At 43.3% G+C, this 23650-nt stretch overlaps 1 protein-coding gene across 3 annotated transcripts in view; it reads right to left on the reverse strand.

Annotated features, from left to right (window-relative positions):
- Positions 1 to 23650, reverse strand: part of cdh17 (cadherin 17, LI cadherin (liver-intestine)) — a 126340-nt gene that overhangs the window by 89207 nt on the left and 13483 nt on the right. For 2 of the 3 annotated variants that reach the window (XM_041190020.1, XM_041190021.1), the window contains exons 3-4: positions 6812 to 6913; positions 2108 to 2242 (exon numbers count right to left, since the gene is read on the reverse strand). In XM_041190020.1, coding sequence (XP_041045954.1) covers positions 2108 to 2242; positions 6812 to 6913 — 237 coding nt within the window. Of the gene's footprint in view, positions 1 to 2107; positions 2243 to 6811; positions 6914 to 18584; positions 18621 to 23650 lie in introns of those variants that run through there. The other variant, XM_041190022.1, reaches the window with a different exon arrangement.

A 23650-nucleotide genomic window follows, 5' to 3' on the forward strand; every position in this document is an offset into this window, starting at 1 on the left:
GAGAAGGGTGATGCGAATGGCAAGGGCAGAATCTAGTGGCAGATAAGTAAAAGATATCTCCCGTGCTGGGTGCACACCAGATTTGCAGATCGGGAAACAGAAAGGCCTGATTCCCCGTTGGCAGGGTGGGAGATTTCACGGGGGCACAAGATTCCAGTCTGTAACCCTATTAATGAGCATTCATGACTTGCAGATTACAATTCCAACGTTCACCAGCGGGAAGGCTAACCCGCCATGGACATGCTGAGGGGACAGTTGCAACATGTTTTCCTGCCAGCGGATTTTTGATTTTTGATATTTGGCTCAACTCCAAATTTTCTGGTTCCACCTGCCACAATTGCCACCGCTGGCAGGACCAGAAAGTTCCAGCCTTAAACTTGAGAACTTAGCAGAACTTACCAAGTAAACCAATTTTTAAAAAAATTAATTCATGGGATTTGAGCTTCGCTGGCTGGGCCAATATTTATTGCCCATCACCAGATTCCCTTGAGAAAGTGGTGGTGAGCTGCTTTCTTGAACCGCTGCAGTCCATCTGGTGTAGGTACACCCACAGTGCTGTTAGGGAGGTAGTTCCAGGATTTTTACCCAGTGACAGTGAAGGAACGGCGATGTATTTCTAAGTCAGGGTGGTTGTGACTTGGAGGGGAACTTTCATGTAGTGAGTGGAGTTCCCATCTGCCTGCTGCCCTTGGCCTTCTAGATGGTAGTGGTCGTGGGTTTGGAAGGTTCTGTCTAAGGAGCCTAGGTGTGTTCCTGCAATGAATCTTGTAGATGGTACACACTGCTGCTACTGTGTGTCGGTGATGGGGGGAGTGAATGTTTGTGAATGTGGTGCCAATCAAGCGGCTGCTTTATCCTGGATGGTGTCAAGCTTCTTGGGTGTTGTGGGAGCTGCACTCATCCAGGCAAGTGGGGAGTGTTCCATCTTGTGCCTTGTAGATAGTGGGCAAGCTTTGAGGAGTTAGGGGTAAGTTATTTGTCGCAGGATTCCTAGCCTCTGACCTGCTCTAGTAGGCACAGTATTTATATGGCTAGTCCAGTTCAGTTTGTGGTCAATGCAAATTCCCAAGATGTTGATAGTGGGGGATTCAGTGAAGGTAATGCCATTGAACAGCAAGAGCCGATGGTTAGATTCTCTCTTGTTGGAGATGGTCATTGCCTGGCACTTGTGTGACACGAATGTTACTTGCTGCTTGTCAGCCCAAGCCTGGATATTGTCTAGGTCTTGCTGCATTTGGACATGGACTGCTTCAGTATCTGAGGAGTCATGAATGGTGCTGAACATCATGCAATCATCAGCAAACATCCCCACTTCTGACCTTATGATGGAAGGAAGGTCATTGATGAAGCAGCTGAAGATGGTTGGGCCGAGGACACTACTCTGAGGAACTCCTGCATTGATGTCCTGGAGCTGAGATAACTGACCTCCAACAACCACTTAAACTTGAGAACTTAGCAGAACTTACCATGTAATCCAATTTTTTTTAAAATACATTCATGGGATTTGGGCTTCGCTGGCTGGACCAATATTTATTGCCCATCACTAGTTTTCTTTGTTCTGCTTTTTGTGTACAGCATATACCTGGGCAATTTTCTACATAGCCGGGTAGATGCCAGCATTGTAGCTGTACTGGAACAGCTTGGCTAGTGGCGCAGCAATTTCTGGAGCACAAGTCTTCAGTACTGTTGCCGGGATATTGTCAGGGTCCACAGTCGTTGCAGTATCCAGTGCCTTCAGTTGTTTCTTGATATCATGTGACGTGAATTGAATTGGCTGAAAACTGGCATCTGTGATGCTGGAGACCTCCAGAGGAGGCCGAGATGGATCATCCACTCGGCCTTCTGGTTGAGGATTGTAACAGATGCTTCAGGCTGATCTTTTGCGCTCTCAGGGCGAGTTCAGAGTTTTAATTCAACTTGGTGCCTTATCGCTTGCTTTTCTAAATTGTTGTTTGCAGCCACACAAAGTTCTCAATTTTTAATTGAAAAATATTGCACTGTATTCAAAACTATAAATTTCAAATTTGCAAATCTGCATGAACTGCAAAATAGGATACAACTGTCATAATTCACTTCATATTGGAATTTTCTTCTCTTTTCTGTTTACCTGTAACTTGTAATTTGCTTGTTCTTCACGGTCCAGGCTCTTGTTGCAAGTCAACCATCCATCTGAAATGGAGAACTTCCCGTATGTTTCACCAGTCACTTTAAACAACTTCACAGCACTGTTGGTTGCTGTAAACTACAATGAAAGGAAATTTTATATACAAGATCTAGTTTGTGTGCATTACAATCAAATATACCGTCATGGGTTATCTTACTCTAACTTACAAATAAATAACGTAAAACTCTATTGTATTTATAAGAGTAGCTTAGTAGTTAATTGGCTGAATTTTACAGGGTGCATTAGTCCCTGCACCCTCCCCCAGTTAAAAGTTGGGGGGAGCCCTCCCACCAGTTTAATGGCTGTCCCTCAGCAAAACACTGGAAGCGGCATTACTTTTGTTTCATTCATTCATGGGATGTGGGCGTCGCTGGCTAGACCACCATTTAATGCTCATCCCCACTTGCTTTTGAGAAGTTGGTAGTGAGCTGCCTTCTTGAACCACTGAGGTCTATGTGGTGTAGGTACACCCACAGTGCTGTTAGGGGGGAGTTCCAGGATTTTGACCCAGCAACAGTTAACAAACGGTGATATATTTCCAAGTCAGGATGGTGAGAGGCTTGGAGGGGAACGTCCAGGCGGTGGTGTTCCCATGTGTCAGCTGTTCTTATCCTTCTAGATGGTAGTGGTTCGTGTGTTTGGAAGGTGCTGTCTAAGGAACCTTGGTGAGTTTCGGCAGTGCAACTTGTAGATGGTACACACTGCTGCCACTATGCATTGGTGTTGGAGGGAGGTTGTGGCTGGAGTGTCAATCAAGTGGGCTGCTTTGTCCTGGATGGTATCAAGCTTCTTGAGTGTTGTTGAAGCTGCACTCATCCAAGCAAGCAGAGTATTCCATCACACTTCTTACCTGTGCCTTGTAGATGGTGGACAGGCTTTGGGGAGTCAGGAGGTGAGTTAGTCGCCATTGGATTCCTAGCCTCTGACCTGCTCTTGTAGCCAAAGTACTTATATGACTAATCCAGTTCAGTTTCTGGCCAATGGTAACCCCCCAGGATGTTGATAGTGGGGGATTCAGCGATGGTAATGTCATTGAATATCATGGGGCAATGGTTAAATTCACTCTTGTTGGAGATGGTCATTGCCTGGCACTTGTGTGGAGTAAATGTTACTTGCCACTTGTCAGCCCAAGCCTGGATATTGTCCAGGTCTTGCTGCATTTGGACATGGGCTGCTTCAGCATCTGAGGCGTCGTGAATGGCGTGGAAGATTGTGCAATCATCAGCGAACATCCCCGCTTCAGACCTTATGATGGGGGAAGGAGGTCATTGACGAAGCAGCTAAAGATGGTTGGGCCGAGGACACTACCCTGAGGAACTCCTGCAGTGATGTCCTGGAGCTGAGATGACTGACCTCCAACAACTGCAACCACCTTCCTTTGTGCTAGGTATGCCTCCAACCAGTGGAGGCATTCCCATTGACTCCAGTTTTGCTAAGGCTCCTTGATGCCACACTCGGTCAAATGCTGCCTTGATGTCAAGGGCAGTCGCTGCCACCTTACCTTGGGAGTTCAACTCTTTTGTCCATGTTTAAACCAAATGAGGTCATAAGCTAAGTGACCCTGCCAGAACTCAAACTGAGTGTCAGTGAGCAGATCATTGCTAAGCAAGTGCTGCTTGATAGCACTTTTTGTGACCCCTTCCATCACTCCACTGATGTACATGGGGCAGTAATTGACCAAGTTGGATTTACCTGCTTTTTTGCATACAGGATGTATCTGGGCAATTTTCCACATTGGTGGGTAGATGCCAGTATTGTAGCTGTACTGGAACAGCTTGGCTAGGGGCATGGGAAGTTTTGGAGCGCAAGTCTTCAGTACTATTACCGGAATATTGTCAGGGCCCATAGCCTTTGTTGTATCCAGTGCCTTCAACCATTTTCTGATATCATATGTTGTGAATTGAATTGGCTGAAGACTGACATCAGTGACGCTGGAGACCTCCTGATGAGGCAGAGATGGATCATCCACTCGGCACTTTTGGCTGAAGATTGTTGCAAATGCTTCAGCCTTATCTTTTGCACTGATTTGCTAGGCTCCCCCATCATTGAGGATGGGGATATTTGTGGAGCCTCCTCCCCCAATGAATTGTTTAATTATCCATTCATGACTGGATGTGGCAGGACTGCAGAGTTTAGATCTGATCCGTTGATTGTGGGATTGCTTAGCTCTGTCCATCACTTGCTACTTATGCTGTTTGGCATGCAAGTAGTCCTGTGTTATAACTTCACCTGGTTGTTACCTCATTTTTAGGTATGCCTGGTGCTGCTCCTGCCTTGCCCTCCTGCACTCTTCATTGAACCAGGGTTGATCCCCTGGCTTGGTGGTAATGGTAGAGTGGGGGATATGCCAGGCTATGAGGTTACAGTTTGTGGTTGAATACAATTTTGCTGCTGCTGATGGCCCACAGTGCCTCATGTTTGCCCAGTCTTGTGTTGCTAGATCTGTTTGAAATTTATCCCATTTAGCATAATTCTTGTGCCACACAACATGATGGAGGGTATCCTCAATGTGTAAGTGGGACTTCAGCTCCACAAGGTCTGTGCGGAGGTCACTCCTACCAATATCGTCGTGGACAGATGCATCTGTGACAAGTAGATTGGTTAGGATGAGGTCATGTAGGTTTTCCCCTCTTGTTGGTTTCCTCACCACCTGCCGCAGACACAGTCTAGCAGCTATAGCTATAGCTTGGCCAGCTTAGTCAGTAGTGGTGCTACCATGCCACTCGGTGATAGATGTTGAAGTACCCACCCAAAGTACATTAAGACCATAAGACGTAGGAGCAGAAGTAAGCCATTCGGCCCATCGAGTTTGCTCTGCCATTCAATGAGATTGTGGCTGATCTGATAATCCTCACCTCCACTTTCCTGCCTTCTCCCCATAACCCTTGATTCCCTTACTGGTTAAAAATCTGTCTGTCTCAGCCTTGAATATGCTTAATGACCCAGCATCTACAGTCCTCTGCAGTAAAGAATGCCACAGATTCACTACCCTCTGAGAGAAGAAATTCCTTCTTATCCCTGTTTTAAATGGGTGACCCCTTTCTCTGAATTTATGCCATCTCGTCCTGGACTCTCCCACAAGGGAAAACAACCTCTCAGTATCTACCCTGTCAAGCCCCCTAAGAATCTTATATGTTTCAATGCCTCTCATTCTTTTAAACTCCAATGAGCACAGGCCCAACCTACTCAACCTCTCCTCATAAGAAAATCCCTCCATCCCCAGGATCAACCTGGTGAACCTTCTCTGGACTGCCTTCAATGCCAGTATATCTTTCCTTAGATAAGGGGACCAAAACTGTTCACAGTATTCCAGGTGTTGTCTAACTAGTGCCTTGTATAGTTTTAGCAAGACTTCCATATTTTAATGCTGCATTCCCTTTGAAATAAAGGCCAACATTCCATTTGCCTTACCTATTACCTGTTGAACCTGTATGCTAGCTTTTTGTGATTCATGCACGTGAACCCCCAAATCCCTCTGCTGCAACTTTCTCCATTTAAATAATATTCAGCTCCTCTATTCTTTCCTCACCTTTTCCCACATTATATTCCATCTGCCACATTTTTGCCCACTCACTTAACCTGTCTCCTGTGCTGTTGCCATGATCAGTGCTTCCTCCAAGTGGCATTCAACATGGAGGAACACTGATTCATCCGTTGCAGAGGGGGGGCAGGGTGCAGTAGTTGCTCATGATTAGCCTGATGCCATAAGACTTAATGGTGTCCACAGGTGACGTTGGCAACTCCCAGGGCAATTCCCTCTCAACTGTACACCACTGTGTCGCCACCTCTGGTGGGTCAGGGATAGTGTTGGTGGTGTGTGGGACATTGTCTGTTGGGTATGATTCTGTGAGTATGACTATATCTATGAGCTGTCTGTGGAACAGCTGTCCCAACTTTGGCACAAGCCCACAGATGTTCGTAAGGGAGACTTTGCAGTATTGACAGAGCTGGGTGTGCCCTTGTTGTTGTCAGTGCCTAGATCAATGCATCTGGTCCATCTGGTTACATTCCTACTTTAGGCTTTGTTAGCAGATTGATACAGCCGAGTGGCTTGCTTGGCAATTTAAGGGTCAACCACATTGGTGTGGGTCTGGAGTCACATGTGGGATCATCCCTAAGGGCATTAGTGAAACAGATGTGTTTTTACAGCAAGGTTAACTTTTAATTCAAGATTTTTATTCCCTGCTGTGGTGCAGATTTGAACCCATATCCCCAGATCACTAGCCTGGGCCTCTGGATTACTAATCTGGTGACAGTACCACTACGCCATCACCTCCAACTCACACCCCCTAGCTTACATTGAGTCCCATCATACTTTTAGAAACACCAGCAATTGCCTGCCCACCCAGTTATTCACCCTTTACCATGGATTCAGGAACCTAGACACTCACTTAAGGCAATACAAATAGCGTAAGTGATACGTGGTGACACAAGTCAAAAGGAAACCATGAGATGCAGTTTTGGAAGTGGGGTCTGGCATAGCTTAGAGAGGTGTAAAACATGTCAGCTCCTGATTGCCAGCAAACATATTTGCTCTTTATTTTTTTACATAAAATCTTAAAACTTTTATTTACTATTTGCTGTTTAGAATTATTTTTAATCATTATTATAATTAGAAACATTTTCAACCAAAATTATGAGTGTTACCTCATAAAAATAAATAGGAACATCAGCTCCCTCAGTCGACGTAAGTGTTATTGGCTGCAATGGGCCTTTGCGTGGCTTTGCACTCTTTCCAGTCGTTAAAACCTGCAGTTAATATAAAGAAATGAAATTATACATGTACAGAAGCTATTTCTATACCAAAGTGCCACTCCAAATGTCACTGCTAAAAATCAGACCATCTTATTTTGTCAAGTGTATACCCTTTTTATAAAATAAATTTTTTGCCATGTCACTTTAGGATGCAGGTGTATTTGTGAAAGTCACCAAGGGAAGCTAACTTAGGAAAAATGAAAGACTAGCATTTATATAGCACCGCTCACAATCTCAGGACATCCCAAAGCATTTCACAGTCAACGACTTTTAAAGTGTACTCACTGTTGTATTATACAGAAATGCAGCAGCCAATTTGTATAGAGCAATGTCCCAGAAACAACAATGAGGTAAATGACCAGGCAATTTCTTTTACTGCTTTTGCTTGATGGATAAATATTACCAGAACACAAAGAACACTCCTGCTCAACTTTGAATGGTGCCATGGGCTCTTCTACATCCACCCAAGAGGGTAAAATGGCATCAGTTTATTGTCATAGCTGCCTTAGCTGGCAGAAAGTTGAAGGAAATTGTGGCTCTCCCATGACTGAACGTCCAACAAATGGTTATCAAATGCAAATAGGAAAGAGGAGGGAGCTAATGATAAATCTTAGGGGGACCCAAAGAAGTAACAGTATGGGCTAGGAAGAGAAGCCATTACTGGAGATGCTTTGGCTAAAATTAGATCGGTAAGTGGAACCAATTAAGGGATATCGCCACTGAGCTGGCTAATGGAGGGGAGCCAGGGCAGAATTGGAGGAGTTTGTTCTGAAGGAGTATGTGCAGGAATTAAAGCCAAACTGCCCTTAAAGCAAAAAACGCAGAACTATTAATGGAAACTACTAAAAGAAGAACAGCAAACTTCTGAGAGTGACATTCAATAATCTTCTTAATGAAACAAGGCATGGAAGGGATAGAATTGTGGCTATGACAAGACACTTACCAACACAAAATAACAGTTTCTGGCACAGAGGGTCCATCTAGCCCACTTATAGGAACATGAGTAGGCCATTCAGCCTCTCAAGCCTGTTCCACCATTCAATGAGATCATTGTTGATCTATGTCTTAACTCCATCCACCTGCCTTGGCTCAATATTTTTGTCGATTTAAAGTTATTAATAGATCTAGTATCTACTGCTTTTGTGGGAGACAGTCCCAAATGTTAGCTACACTTTGCACAAAGAGGTGTTTCCTAACTTCTTGTCTGAATGGCTTGGCTCTGATTTTAAGGTTATGTGCCCTTGTCTTCGACTTTCCCAGCAAAAAAGGTTTCTCTCTATCTATTCCTTTCAAAATTCTAAAAACCTCAATTAAATCACCCCTTAACTTTCTGGAAGTACAAGCCTGGTTTATGTAACCTCAACTCATGTTCTAAGTCTTGGAACCCATAGTATAGAGAATTCTAATAACCTTGAACTGTTGACTGTTGATAAAATCTGCCTAGCTTCTTCTTGAAACCATTAAAGTTTACTGCGCCACCACATATGCTGGTAATCTGTTCCACATATTTACCAGCCTTTTATCAAAAGAAATCTTCCTGCATTTCCTGTTTTCCTTTAATAGGGAGACCAAAACTATACGCAGCAGGCTGAATTTTACACAAGGGCAGGGTTTCCCATGTAAAAGTTGAGAGCAGCCCATCTGTGCTTGGCCAGCATGGCCCCCAGTCTTTTAATAACCTGGCGGGAGGATTGAGTTGAGTGGGTGGATGCCAAGATTGACAGGGTGGGGAGAAGGGGAAACGCCGAAGAGGGGTGCGTGGTGGTGGGGCCTCTGATAAGCACAGGTGCCCAAACAGGAGGCAATCACCTGGCATGGGGCATGATGCTGCCAGGCTGGACACTTGGTACTGACCGCTCCACCTCGAGTAAAATCTGAGCAGCTAAATTGGCCAGTTAAGGGCTTTGATTACGGGCCACCCATACTTTCACAGCCAAAAGTAAAATGCACACAAGGTGGGCAGGGCCAGACAAGCATCAGGCATGACACTGCTGCCATGGCACCCAATTTTACACATCCCCACCTCCCCCACCACACGCCCCCACCACCCCACTCCTGGATGGGCTGTAAAATTCAGCCCAGTACTCTTGATGTGGTCTCACCAGGTCTAAGGACAGTTTTAAAATTATCTCTCTTAATTTGTATCATTGCACTCTTTTCGTACCTAAACATTCTGTTGCTTTTTTGTTAATAGCCTGGTAATCTCAAGCTCATCTTCTCCTCTGATACATTCACCTTTAGAACACATAATTAACTTTAACTTTTCCTCTGCTAAATTTCACAACCATATATTTTCCTGTATTAAATTGTATCTACAATTTCTCCAACCACTGATTAAGCTCACCTAGGCCTATGTTTTTGCATTTTTGCATACTTGTATACATTATTTGTCATTGCATTCAATTTTGTGTTCTCTGAAACTTTGGACATTTCAGATACTATTCCTGCCTCTGAGTCTTTTATAACAGTTGTAAACAATAGGAGCTCAAGCAGGCAGTAGGTGGTTACTCCCTAACCCTGAAAAGCCCTTCTCTATTGCAGGAAGAAGTTTAATGACCTCACAAGGTCGGCAAAGATAAATTTGATGGCAGCAAGCTACTGCTCATCTATTGTTAACATTAAAGATCCATATAGCAACACTACCCTAATACCATACCATAGAAACTTCTTCACACCAAAGAAGTAAAGTATATGCCTGTAGAATCCTGTAATGTATGTAAACCCCTCGAGGCAATATCTTTTGCTTTGGAAGCTCTATGAGAAAAGCAATAAGTTTTCCAATAGTTGTGAAATAAACTTGTCTACGCTTGAAAATGACAAGCTTTCTATCTTCCCAGAAGAATAATTGGTACATAATTCCTATGAATGACAAGTTAGAGGGAAACATACAACTGGCATCGCTGAGACAAGTTTCAGCCTTGGCTTAGTTGTAGCTTTCTTAATCAAAAATTAATGGGTTCAACCCCTATTCCTGGCTTTGAGTATATAATCTAGTGCAATAACATAGGCAAGCATGACAACCAATTTCTGTAAAGGAAGGATTTACAGACAATAATGAGATAACTGACCCCAAGTAATCTCTTTCAGTAGGCATTAGCAGAGCACATGAAAACAAACCTGCTCTTCTTTGGATAGTCATAAAGTCATTGCACCACAGGAGGAGGCCATTCGCGCCATCGAATCCATGCCAGAATAGTGTCATAAAAATGTTAATTCTACCAAGAGGGCAGACAGGGTCTCAGTTGAACATTTCATTTGAAAAATGGCTCTTCCTACAGTGCAGCACTTCTTTAGTACTGCATTGTTAGCCTGAATTTTAAGCTTCAGTCCCAGTGTAGGACATGAACTGCTGATTGTATCACTGAGCCAAGACTGGTATTCACTGTTGGAGGTTTCAGATGCAGTATTAAACTGAGGCACCAAATACCTGTTCAAGTCAATATTAAAGATCCCATGGTATTATTTGTAGACCAATGGAAAATTTATGGCCAACATCAAAAAAAAAGGAGCAGATTAACTTGTCATTCATCTCATTGCTGTATGTGTGGTCTTGATGTCTAAGAATTAACTGCAATGTTTCCTTTTAAAGCAACAGTGACTACATTCAAAGAAGTTAATTGACTGTGAAGAACTTTGAGGGAGTGGATCTGACAGATTTGAATGGTGCTACATAAATGCAAGCTCTTTTATCCATTCATCTATTAATGCTGTAGGAGAAGGAGTTGATAGAGATACTGGGATCCCATTCAGTGCAGTCAGTAGGGGAGGGGACAAGGGACATACATTGGATATCTCCTGAAAACAGCATTCTCATGCTGCCTGCTTAAATGATTTCTATTTGCAGCCAGTACTAACTTGCTGTTCATTGGCTATATGAACTTGCAGGATGCTCAAAATTCTTACTTCCTAGCACTGCTTAAAGCTAGCTCACACCTCTTAAAGGGGAGGTGTGTTGTGGCTGCAACAAGTACTAGGAGTCATGCAAGTACGAATCAGACCCACAAAACAATAAAAATGACTCAACATAGGAGAGCACAGGCTCCAAGGTTTTCTGCCACTTTAGTGGAGGTGTTGGTGGAGGAGGTGGAAAGGAGGAAAGATATCCTTTGTCCACAGATTGCCATTTGATCGTTAGACTCCTGGCTGTCAGTAGGAGCAGATAACCATGGAGGTCAATGTCAGGAGTCAAGCCCCGAGGACCAGGATGCAGTGGCACAAGAAGTTCAATTACCTCACATGAATGGAGAAGGTCAGTAAATGAATCTTCATTTGTCATATCCTATCAAGTGCTTCACCAACCTCAGTCACTTCTTAATTCATCACAGACCCATCATTCAACTACCAACAATCGCTATCAATTAGGACTCATGCCTCCCATGCATGTACTCCACTGCACCCTCATACCTTTAGGACTGCTGCAAGCCTCACACACACACACACACACAATGCATAACATGTTCTTACTGCCAGCTGTTTAACCATGGCAACCACATCACCCAAAAAGATTTCACAACACTCACTGACAATTTTCCCTCTCTCTTGCAGGACAAGGTGGAGCAAAATTGAAGGCAGCAGGAGCTAATCAGAGAAGGACAAGTGCACCTGTATATGCTAACCCTCTGCCCCCAACCCCCAAAGAAATCCTGGGGATATTGTGCATTACTGGAATGGCCCTTGCTGAGGGAGTGGTTAATGGCGGAGCCGAAACCATTGAAGATGACGGTATCCCTATACCTAACCCTCCTCACATCCCACTTATCCCTCCCCCAACAATCTCTTCTGACTTACTAGCTGCAGGTGGTGTCAACATACTTACTTTCCTCCCTCTCCCAACCACATGCTCAACTTTGTGGAAAACTAATGGGACTGAAGGCTGACAAGTCCCCTAGACCTGATGGCCTGCATCCTAAGGCCTTAAAAGAAGTGGTTGCAGAGATAGTAAATGCACTGGTTGTAATCTTCCAATATTCCTTAGATTCTGGAAAAGTCCCAGTGGACTGGACAACCACAAATATGGTTGTAACACCACTGTTCATGAAAGGAGGGAGACAGAAAGCAGGAAACAATCGGCCAATTAGTCTATCATCTGTCATTGGGAAAATGCTAGAATCCATCATTAAAGTAGCAGTAGCAGGACATTTGGAAAATCATAATACAATCAGGCAGAGTCAACATGATTTTGTGAAAGGGAAATCATGTTTGAAAAATTTATCAGAGTTCTTTGAAGGTGTAACAAGATAAAAAGCCAAATTTGCTCATGATACAAAGATAGGAAAGCAAGTTGTGAGGAGGACACAAAGGCCCAGATTTTCACTCCGTCATGACAAAAATCCCAGAATTGGCCAGAAATTCTAAGTCCCACTCCTGAACACAATATATCCCATTTTCACAGGGGCAGGATTGGTTTGGGTCAGGATTCGTGCATGCACAGTTAATGGAGGGAGCTGGCCATTTAAATCACCAGCTTCCTCTGCTGAAGTGGGAATTTGGTAAGCTAGGAGTGTGAAATACACAGTGTGCAGATTAGACCAGAACTTGGTATATTAATTTAGGTAGCCAGGGTACTCTTTTGGAGAGGTAAGGTACCCTTTTTGATAGCGTCCCAGGACACCTTTTGAAGAGGTAAGGCACCCTTTGTGATTGTTAAAAGTAAACATGACGATGCATGAAAAATGCATAAACTCATTGGAATTGTCAAACTGTCAAGGAACAGTCAAAGAACTGTCAAGCTGTTAAAGAACTGTCAAATCTGTCCAGGAACTGTCAAAGGATATTAGGTGAATTGGCATGAAGTGAGTAAGGTCAAATTGTGGTGGATGGGGGCATGGGTTGGCATGAGTTGGCACTAAGTTGGCATTGAAGCTATAAAGGGCCATGAGATGTGGGAGGAATAGGGTATATGAGGGACATTATGCTGGGTAGAGGGGGTATGATTTGGCATGGGCAGCCATGGAAAGTAGGTGGGGGCATGGGTTGGCATGTAGGGTATGTGGGGTGATAGGTTAGCATCAGACGTATGAGGGGGCAATGGAGCAATGTGGGGAAAGAGATGATATGGGTTGGCATGGATTGGGCATGGCGAGTGTATGGGGGAATGAGGGCTGGAGGGCTTTTTTGTTTTAATCTTTATTTAAATACTTTAAACAAGGTGCTGGAACACAGAGCCAGATGTTCTACCCAGCCTGAGCCTGCCTCCGCACTCATTCCAGGGGCGGAAGGCTCAACTTGCAATCCAGCCACCCTACCACCCCACTCCACCCCCCAGCCCCAGATGAAAATCCCAACAGTTGGCAGCCATTTTTAAAAGGTTGGGTTCACAGAGCCAGAAATTGTTCCATCTCTGCACACCCAACCTGGGAACAAAAACCCGGACCAAAGAATCTGCAAAGGGATATAAAAAAGTTAAGTGAGTGGGCAAGACTTTTGCAGATGGAGTATAATGTGGAAAAATGTGAAGTTGTACATTTTGGCAAGAAGAATAGAATTGCAGAATATTATTTAAATGGAGAGAGACTGTAGAATGCTATGATGCGGAAGGATTTGGATGTCCTTGTACATGAACCAAACAAAGTTAGCATGCAGACACAACAAGTAATTAGGAAGGAAAATTAAATGTTGGCCTTTATTGCAAGGGGGTTGGAGTATAAATGTAGGGAAGTTTTGCTACAACTGTTCAAGGTATTGGTGAGACCGCACCTGGAGTACTTTATTCCCCCTACTTCAGGAGGGAAATAGTTGCATTGGAAGCAATTCAGAAAAGGTTCACTCGGCTGATTCCTGGGATGAAATGGTGGTCTGATAAAGAAAGGTTGAGCAGGTTGGGCCAATACTCGTTGAAGTTTAGAAAAACGAGAGGTGATCGTATTGAAACATTTTTAAATAATTTTTATATTTGTGCACAGGATGTGGCGTCGCTGGCTGGGCCAGCATTTATTTCCCATCCTTAATTGCTCTTGAGAAAGTGATGGTGAGCCAGCTTCTTGAACCACTACAGTCCATGTGGTGGAGGTACACCCATAGTGCTGTTAGGAAGGGAGTTCCAGGATTTTGATCCAGCGACAGTGAAGGAATTGCGATATAGTTCCAAGTCAGGATATCGTGGGGTTTGGAGGGGAACTTGCAGGTAGTGGTGTTTCCATGCATCTGCTGTCCTTGCCCTTCTGGATGATAGATGTCGTGAAACAGGAGATTCTGAGGGGGCTTGATGCTGAGAGGATGCTTCCTCTAGTAGGGGAGTCTACAACTAGCGGGCACAGTTTAAAAATAAAGGATCTCCCACTTAAGACAGGAGAGCTCATGACATCAGATGTCAGAGAGGAATTTCCTCTCTCAAAAGATCATTTAACTTTGGAATTCTTTGCCACAGAGAGCAATAAGTGCTGGGTTATTAAGTATATTCAAGGCTGAGATGGACAAATTTTTGATTGGCAAGGGCATCAAGGGTTTGGAGGACAGGCAGAAAAGGAGGTAAGGCCACAATCAGATCAGCAATGATCTTATTGAATGGCGGTGCAGGCTCAATGGGTCAAACAACCAACTCTATTAGCAGACATGTGGACCCAACCATGGTGCAGCATTTAATAGCCAATGTCTCAGTTTCTACTGAAATACAAGCAGCATCTGAGTGCTGTAGTGGAAGCTCAGACTTCTTCAATCGTGGCTCCAGATATCAGGGTGAAAAGAGGTTCCCAATGTTTCACAGTACTCCTGCAGTCTGCTCTCCAACACATCTGCTCCCTAAAGACCCTCTGTCACTATGCCCTCCAGCTCAAAGCCCTTCTTGCCCCCTGCTTCCTCTTCTCTGTTCTAGCAGTTTGTCCTGTTCCCATGGCCTCTGTTTGTTATCTCAGTCATGCTCAAGAGGAATCCCTACTAGGCCAGCTATGCCTAAGAACAAATGATTTGAGTAGAAGCTGTTACAAATGTGAGACTTTGCAAGACAGTTATGTTTTAAAATGTCTCTTTTAACTTAAGGCAAAATAAAATGCCCTGAAGAAGGAAATGGTGATCATAGTAAACTCTGCCTGGAGACAGGCCCATGTGATCTGTAACCAAAACTTATAGAAAATCAAGTGAGAGTTTTCACATCATGACACAAAAGAGAGGCAGATGGTCTTCAGGGCACACAGACACCAAGGGAACCAAGACAACAGACAGGAAGACAGGAACAGCTGCTGCTGTGAAAAGCAGAGATCCTGTTTTTTGTTAGCTGCCAAGCAAAATGCTGGTGAGCACTAGTTCTCTATTCAAAGAGGTGAAACTTGTGCAAATTTAAGGGCCAAGGAGTTGCTGGAATAGGCCTTACTGCTAGAAGTCAGTTCAGGGATACTCAGTAGGCTGAGGGGAATGGCTTTCAAAGGAAAGTGAAAGATTCACTCCAGTGTGGCAGGGAGAAAGGGGCTAACTGAAAAGCTGGGAGGAATCTGGAACTTAATCTTCAAGGCTACAAATCTGTTGGGAGTGTGGCATACAGTGTCAGAAAGTATCCCTGTTGTGTTAGTTAGTTAATAGGAGGTACTTGTTCTTTACTTTGATGACTTAGTTGACTGTCAAGTAGTATTTACTCCATGTTGTCTTTAGTTTATTTCCTACAGTAAAAGTAAAAAAGTCTTAAAACATGAACTCTAGCCTTAAAACATGAACTCTTGTCCTGCAACACTGGAAAATGCATCTGTTATCGATCTCTATGGGAACTGTAGCAAAGCCTTTATGTCAGCAAAACATCCTACAGCACCTGTGACGCCACTCTCTTTAGACCTTTGCAACTCTAAACAACAATGGAAAGTGCCAAATGCTTGTAGAATTGTACCAACAGGCAGGAGAAAAATCAACCAGCAAATTAACCTGCAAATGGTTAGAACATTTTAAACTGCACTGGTGGGTGTTTCTTCATACTGTTTAACACATGTTCAGTTGTGCAAGGTTAAAAGAGAACATTGGCTGGAGCATGGAGCTCTAAAATGGCAGTGGCGTTGTTAATTCAGCCTTGCACACTGATATCATGAGCTACTTGCTCTACTTATTTTTACATGCATGAATGCTTTCACCAATGATGTATCCAGCTTGATTCAAAGACAAAGTGTCCATGTACACTGCAGATAAGACCATAAGACCATAAGACATAGGAGCAGAAATTAGGCCATTCGGCCCATCGAGTCTGCTCCACCATTCAATCATGGCTGATAAGTTTCTCAACCCCATTCTCCTGCCTTCTCCCCATAACCTTTGATCCCCTTACCAATCAAGAACCTATCTATCTAGGTCTTAAATACACTCAGTGACCTGGCCTCCACAGCCTTCTGTGGCAATGAATTCCATAGATTCACCACTCTCTGGCTAAAGATGTTTCTCCTCATCTCTGTTCTAAAAGGTCTTCCCTTTACTCTGAGACTGTGCCCTCGGGTCCTAGTCTCTCCTACTAATGGAAACATCTTCCCCACGTCCACTCTATCCAGGCCTTTCAGTATTCCGTAAGTTTCAATCAGATCCCCCCTCATCCTTCTAAACTCCATCGAGTATAGACCCAGAGTCCTCAAACGTTCCTCATACGTTAAGCCTTTCATTCCTGGGATCATTCTCGTGAACCTCCTCTGGACCCTCTCCAGGGCCAGCACATCCTTCCTGAGATATGGGGCCCAAAATTGCTCACAATATTCTAAATGTGGTCTGACCAAAGATGTTGCTTTAGTCCCTGAACAGCACCAAAAAGCATGCACTACAATGCCCAATTTCACACCAGAAAAGACTGCACCTGCAGATGGTATGTGCAAATTAATTGCTAGTGATCAACAATCAAATTTTCTGTTTTCTGAACCCAAAGAGAAAGGTGAGGAAAATATGGATAGCAGGAAACTCGTTGCATTTCTTGGACCATTTCTCTCCACAAGAGCAGGAAACAAGAAAGAAGCAGAGATAGATAATTATCCAATGGCAGCACCTTCAAACACAGGAATTTCCCATGCCATACTTCATGCTCTCACTGTCACTCTCGGCCCCAGACAGAGGCACTTGGTAGATATAGATGGTTTATATGAGGAGTGGATACACATGCTGAATTTTCCTCAGGGAGGCAGGAAACAGCAGTCAGGACTGTTTTCATCCAGTGGGAAACTGATTAAACTCAAACTTTCATATGGGTGAGCCCTTAATTGATATGGAGACATGTCTCCTGTCCAATTAAGGGCAGCTGACAGGTTCTTGAAGCTGGGGGCCCAATCAGAGGTCTTCCAACAACAACAGCAATAACTTATATTTATGTAGTATTTTACATAGCTTTAAAAAACGTGAGCATATAAAAACAAACTTCAAGTTTAAAAATGATTACTGGCATTGGTCTACATGCCCATCACAATGACTGTTTCCATCTGACAAAAAGCACTTTTATTTTTAATATAATGAAACATCCCAAGGCGTTTCACAGGAGTATTATAAACAAAATGCAACAGCGAACCTCTTAAAGGAGGAAAACAAGGTAGGGAGGCAGAGAAGTGTAGGGATGGAATTCCAAAACTTAGGGCCTAGACAACTGAAAGCATAGCCACCAGTGGTGCAGCATTTACAATTGGAAATGTACATAAGACCAGAATTAGAGGAGCACAGATATCTGGGAGGTATGTAGGACTGGGGGGGAGTAGAGAAATAGGGAGAAGCAAGGCCATGGAAGGATTTGAAAACAAGGATGAGAATTTTAAAGTCAAGACATTGACAGGAAGCCATTGTGGGGCAGCAAACACAGGGGTGATAGGGGAATTGAACTTGCTGCAAGTTACAGGCAGATGTGTTTTGGATGACCTCAAGTTTATGGAGGCTAGAATGTGGGAGGCAAGCCAGGAGTAGGTTGGACTAGTCGAGTCCTCAGGTAATGAAGGCGTGAATGAGGATTTCAGCAGCAGACGAGCTGAGACAGGGGCGAAGTTGGGCAATGTTACAGAGGCGGAAAAATGCGTTCTTGCTGATGCCACAATGTCGAAAGCTCATTTTGGGATCACACGTGGCACCAAGGTATTGAGCAGTTTAACTTAATCTCAGATTATTGCCGGGGGAGACGGATGGAATTGGTAGCTAGGGAACAGCGTTTGGGGCAGGGACCGAAAACAATTGCTTCAGAGAAGCACCTCGCTGCTGTACAAGGTATGTATCTGGGAGGGCACTTCAACAAGAAGGTGCTCATACAGTTCTTAAATCAAGAAATGGTTCTGAAGAAGAGTCATATTTGACACTAAACGGACAGAATCACCTGGTCTCGCTGGTGGTGAGCTTGGAGGCGTGAAGGGTATGTAATTAGGCAGGATGGTGGCATAGCAAAATCCTGCTGCCTTCCAGCCTCTGCCAGAATTCTGAACAAGGCCCATTGTCAACCTTCCCACCCCTCCGCATATTGAGGCCCTTAATGGCCATTAATGACCACATAAGGGCCTCATCCCATTGCTGTTGGCATTAACCCAGCTGCGGGTGGACCTGTCATCATGCAGCCAGCTTGTCACCTCCAGGAAGGAGAGATGTCCCTCAATCAAAAGCGCTCCTGATCGAGGGACTGGACATTGGTAATGGGGTGCCTGCTGAGAGCCACCCCATTGCCTTTGCTGCCAGCCCACCCATCCAGCACCCTTCTCCCTATGATCCCCACCTGGCAAAACCACAACCCTCCCCCACCTACATTACTTACGCATGGCCTGGGTTGCTCCATAATCCTGGGACTCCAGTGCCTGTGCTTCCATGAGCAGCCACCACTTGCCCAGTGGCACAGCTGAGCACAAGAACTACAGGCCTCTGATTGGTTAGCTGCTCTCGTAGGCAAGTCTTCTGGCTCCCAGGGTCTTGATTCCAAGGGAATGCACGCTGCTGGTCTCGGCACTGCCAGATTGCCTTGTGGTTCACGGGCCTTCCCAAAAAGAGGCAGCACAGGTCCCTTGCCAGTTCCCCCGCAACAAGATTCCACTTGTAGACTTGATTCCTTTCTTCACAGATGCTGCCAGACTTGCTGATAATTTCCAAAACTTCCTGTTCTTATTACTGGACAGATTTAAGATGTTTTACAAGGAGACATTTTATATGGTATACTATTCCACTGCTAAGGAATATTTCATCGGGTTTTTCTACTTTAGCTTTCATTAATCCACAATTTGCTGTCCATTAGGTAAATATTTTAATGAAGGAATTAGTTCCTGGTCTTATGCCCTAGTACTATAGGCTTAAAAAAAAAACCTAGAGATAAAAACAAAAAACTGCAGATGCTGGAAATCCAAAACAAAAACAGAATTACCTGGAAAAACTCAGCAGGTCTGGCAGCATCGGCAGAGAAGAAAAGAGTTGACGTTTCGAGTCCTCATTACCCTTCAACAGAACTATGAAACTGAGGCTGCACCTGCAGTTGCCAGTTTGAAAATGTTTAATGTAATGACTGAGATAAATATGGTATAAGAACTTGTGTGATTAGTGATTGTTCACTTATCTCTACCACCTACTTAGAGGTAAGTCCTAAAATATCAATCTATATATCCTTCCTCTATTGAAGTTGTGATTCTGTTGAAGGGTCATGAGGACTCGAAACGTCAACTCTTTTCTTCTCCGCCGATGCTGCCAGAGCTGCTGAGTTTTTCCAGGTAATTCTGTTTTTGTTTTAAAAAAAACCTAACTGTCCTTCACAATGATGTAGAACTTGAAGATACATGTCAGTAACTGATCCCATATTTGTTCAGAAGCCCATGTTACTATTTTATTATGTTTTCACCTAAGCCATGTTGCTTTTACCTCAAACCAGGAAAAGTTGTCAGGGACCAAAAGTGCAGGACACACAGTGGTGAAAGTAGTAAGAGGGAATTTGAGATAAATCAGATTGGGTCATTTTCTGAGTACAAGCTGGCAGCAGAGAACTTCATTTGCTGCCAGTACACATTAGAAAAGCATCACCCTTACAAGTTTTGGAAATGCTGGCAGTGGGTGAGCTATCATGGGTTTCGAGTGCCTGAATGTTGTAAGAGAATGGAAAGACTAGGGTGGCAAAAATTTAGAAAAGGATGAATTAGAGGAGGAGATTGTGATGAATCACAACTTCAATAGAGGAAGGATATATAGATTGATATTTTAGGACTTACCTCTAAGTAGGTGGTAGAGATAAGTGAACAATCACTAATCACACAAGTTCTTATACCATATTTATCTCACTCATTACATTAAACATTTTCAAACTGGCAACTGCAGGTGCAGCCTCAGTTTCATAGCAGTTACAAGTACAAACAGGATATTGATTTCAAAGAGATCAACGATAGATGCTTGTAAATACGATTTTAGTGCTTTGCAATGAATACAGCAGGTGAGCATGCATGTTTGTCAACTATCTTTGCTGAAAATCAGAAACAGCCCCTACTTCATAGAAGCATGGAGGTTTTCAGCACAGATGGAGGAGATTTGGCCCACCATGCCTATGTCAGCTTTATGTTAGAGCAATCCAACTCTCATTCACTACCCTGAATTTTCCCTCTTGCTTTACACCTTTCTCTGCTTCAAATATTTATCCAATTTTCCCATAAAGAGGCAGATAAAGAAAAGATCACTCTCTCTCCCACTCTTGTAGCAAATGCTTCAACAATCCAACAATTTAAAAAAAGAAATTTCTCCTGACCTTTCTTCTCATGTAAGTGATAACTTTAAGCAAATAAGCCCTTATTATTGACTCTTCAGTTAAAGGAAATAATCTTTCCTTATTCACTCTATCAAAATCCTTCACAATTTTAAAAACTATTAAATCTCTCCTTTGTCTTCCCTACTCCTGTGGAAATAGTCTAAGTACCTCTAATGTAATCAGCTACCCTTCCTAAACATCAACAGACTGTATGTGTTCTATGGCTTTAATATATTTTCTTCATAAGATGCTGAGAATTGCACAGAGTATTATACAAATTTATCTTTATTTATTTTTGTAGTCCATGTCCCTCTTTATAAAGCCAAAATGTTGCTTATATTTTTTATGGCTTCATTTAGCTGCAATTGTACCTTCAGGTAATTATATATGTGAACTTCTAGGTCGCTCTTTCATGAGCACTCTCCAACATATTTTCAATGCATATATATTCCTATCTTTTGTCTTCCGTCCCAAAACGTATGCTCATTCTTATCCACATTAAGTCACATCTGCCAGCTGTCTGCCTGTTCCTTTAACATGTCTATATTCTCCAGAAATTATCACAATTCTGCTGTCCTTAGCTGCTCTATCTTTATGTAGCTCCAGTCCCACATCAACATCATTAGGCCAGAATATTGCGGTCAGCGTGTAGGGGCGGGCCTGCCGAACTGTCAACGGCCGACGTCATTGTGCATCATTTAGATACTTTGTTCAGTGGGCGCACGCTGGAGGCGCCTGCGTGCCTGCCGAACAGTCAACGGCCTATTAAGGCCATTAAAAAACCAATTCAAGTTGTTAGCAACTCTGCTCATCCAATCTTATGGTTGGTGGGCAGGCGAAGAGCCCAAGCAGCCTTTGCAGTTTTCAGTAAACCTCATCCATGGGCGGGATGAGGTTTCCTGAAGGTTTCATAAAATTATTAATCAAATTTTGCAAAATTCACAAACATATCCCAGCTCATTTGACACCGACACATGATGGAAATGTTTAAGTAATTTTTTTCTTCCTTTATTAAAAAATTTTACTATCAACTTAATCTCTTTGAGGCAGCTCCATGCCTCAAGGAGACCCTGGCTCTCCCTCCTCCCCCTGCCCGCACAGGTAGTGCTGAGCGCTACCAGCTGCACATTACACTGGGCAGGGCTTAATTGTCCCACGTAAAATGGCGGTGCACAGCCGATCCACGCCCGCCCCCGCCCAGCCCGCCCAGCATAGGTAACATTCAGCTCTGTACTGCCCACTGGAGTGGCCTAGGAAGATAATCAGTTATACCAAACCACTGCAAAAGAAATATAGGAAGTTCAAAAGGAATATCAACTATCATCTTCTCAGGGCCATATGGGGTGGGCAGTAAATGATGCACACATCCCAAAAAAAATCATAGTTTTGATTATTATTTTTATTTAATTGAGGGGTTTTTTTTTACAAAATCTTGATTTTATCCTTTGGACTGTGATACTGTTTTAGTCTTCCATCCTTGGAGAATGGTCCATTATAGTTAATCTGGTAGGGTTTTTTCCGTACATAACCCTTTGCAACTATGTTAATGCAACTGCACCAGTTACCGCTCTTAGATATATCAATAAACATGTTTTCAAGCAATCTATTTTGAATAACTTGTGTTTTAAAATGCTGCCCAATTTCATCATTTCATAGCAGCTTTTGTGTCAGAAGGGTATACATAATGAGTTTGAGCAGAAACTCAAATAAAAGAAAACTCCTCTCAAAACTCGCACAATGTTGGACATGATTTGCACCTGGATCACCAACTGTGCTCAAAGTGGAAACTCTACCCCACATTTAGAGTAAATTTGACATGTGAGAGTGAGCAGTGGGTGTGAGACTTCAGCAATATTGATAAATTAAAAATGTAATGCAGAATATGAATAAAACTATAATGTGTAAAAAGGAATGCACATAATTTTCCTACATTGCAATAATGACTATACTTCAAAACTACCTCATTAGCTGCAAAGCATTTTGGGATGTTCTGAGGTTGTGAAAGGTGTTACATATTTGCAAGTTTTTATTCCAAGTTATTGGCAGAGTGCAGTAGGTGGAGCACACTGAACAGACAAAGAGACTAGGGCTGGGGGCAAAATTCAGGACAGTGCTGAGAGGGGAAATTCAAATCATTGTACTGCTTGAGGCAAAGAAAGCCTAATCAGGCTGCAAAGACATGGAAGCTGAGTCAGAGAATGACCCTTTAATTGAAGGACTGTCACAAAGAGATGAATCAGCTTAGGGGGAGAGGGGATAAACATTTAGCAAGCATTCTAACCAATTTTCCACCAAATAGTAAATCCAAATCTTGATAAAATGTGTGTTGGCTATAAATGGAAACAGCCCTTGCTAGGGTAAGTGCAAAAAAAGGTGGAAACAACAATCTTCAAAGGAGAGGAGTTTTAAATTTTGAACAGTTTGGAGACGGAGCAGAAAGGAAAGATAATGAAGTTTCCATTTCATTTATGTTCGAGGAATGAAACGAGTCAGGGCTCAGGCATGGAAATTAAATTGAATAACTGTGAGAATATTAATTTAATAGGGACAAATTTGAACCTGACTACAGGAACTGGGTGGGTGGTCAGTTAAAATCAATCAGGTGACTTACCCACCACTTGGGTCTCACCAGCTTAAATTTTAGCCAGCTCTTCTGAACAGGCAGTTAAAGCATTCAGCTGAAGTCAGTTGATTATGAAGTTTGGTGTGCAATGATGTCAATGGGATCTAACAATGATTTTAACCCTGGAGTGAGTGGGAAAACCACTGCAACTTTTCCCGCCAGGTGAAATCAAATGAGAAAATAATTGGAAGGAGAAGGAGCTACTAAGCTAACTTATTAACTTCCCCTTGTGGGGGCAGGAGGAGCAGGACTGCCATGCCCCAGACACCTCCTAGAACCCAAGGTTTTCAATTGCTTATGAGGGCAAGAACTGGAGCAGATGCACTTTGAAAATATTGTTCTTGGATGGCGTTTCAGTGTCCCAACACCTCTGGAACATGTTGGAGTTTTCAAAGTGAGGGCCAGGGTGGGAGTCAGGAATCCGCTTACCTCAAATTCACAGCCTGTGTGGTAATTAACGTTTTATTTAGTGTGTAATGCACCTTTA

The sequence above is a fragment of the Carcharodon carcharias genome, chromosome 6, assembly GCF_017639515.1.
Source record: "Carcharodon carcharias isolate sCarCar2 chromosome 6, sCarCar2.pri, whole genome shotgun sequence".
NCBI classification, from domain to species: Eukaryota; Metazoa; Chordata; class Chondrichthyes; order Lamniformes; family Lamnidae; genus Carcharodon; species Carcharodon carcharias.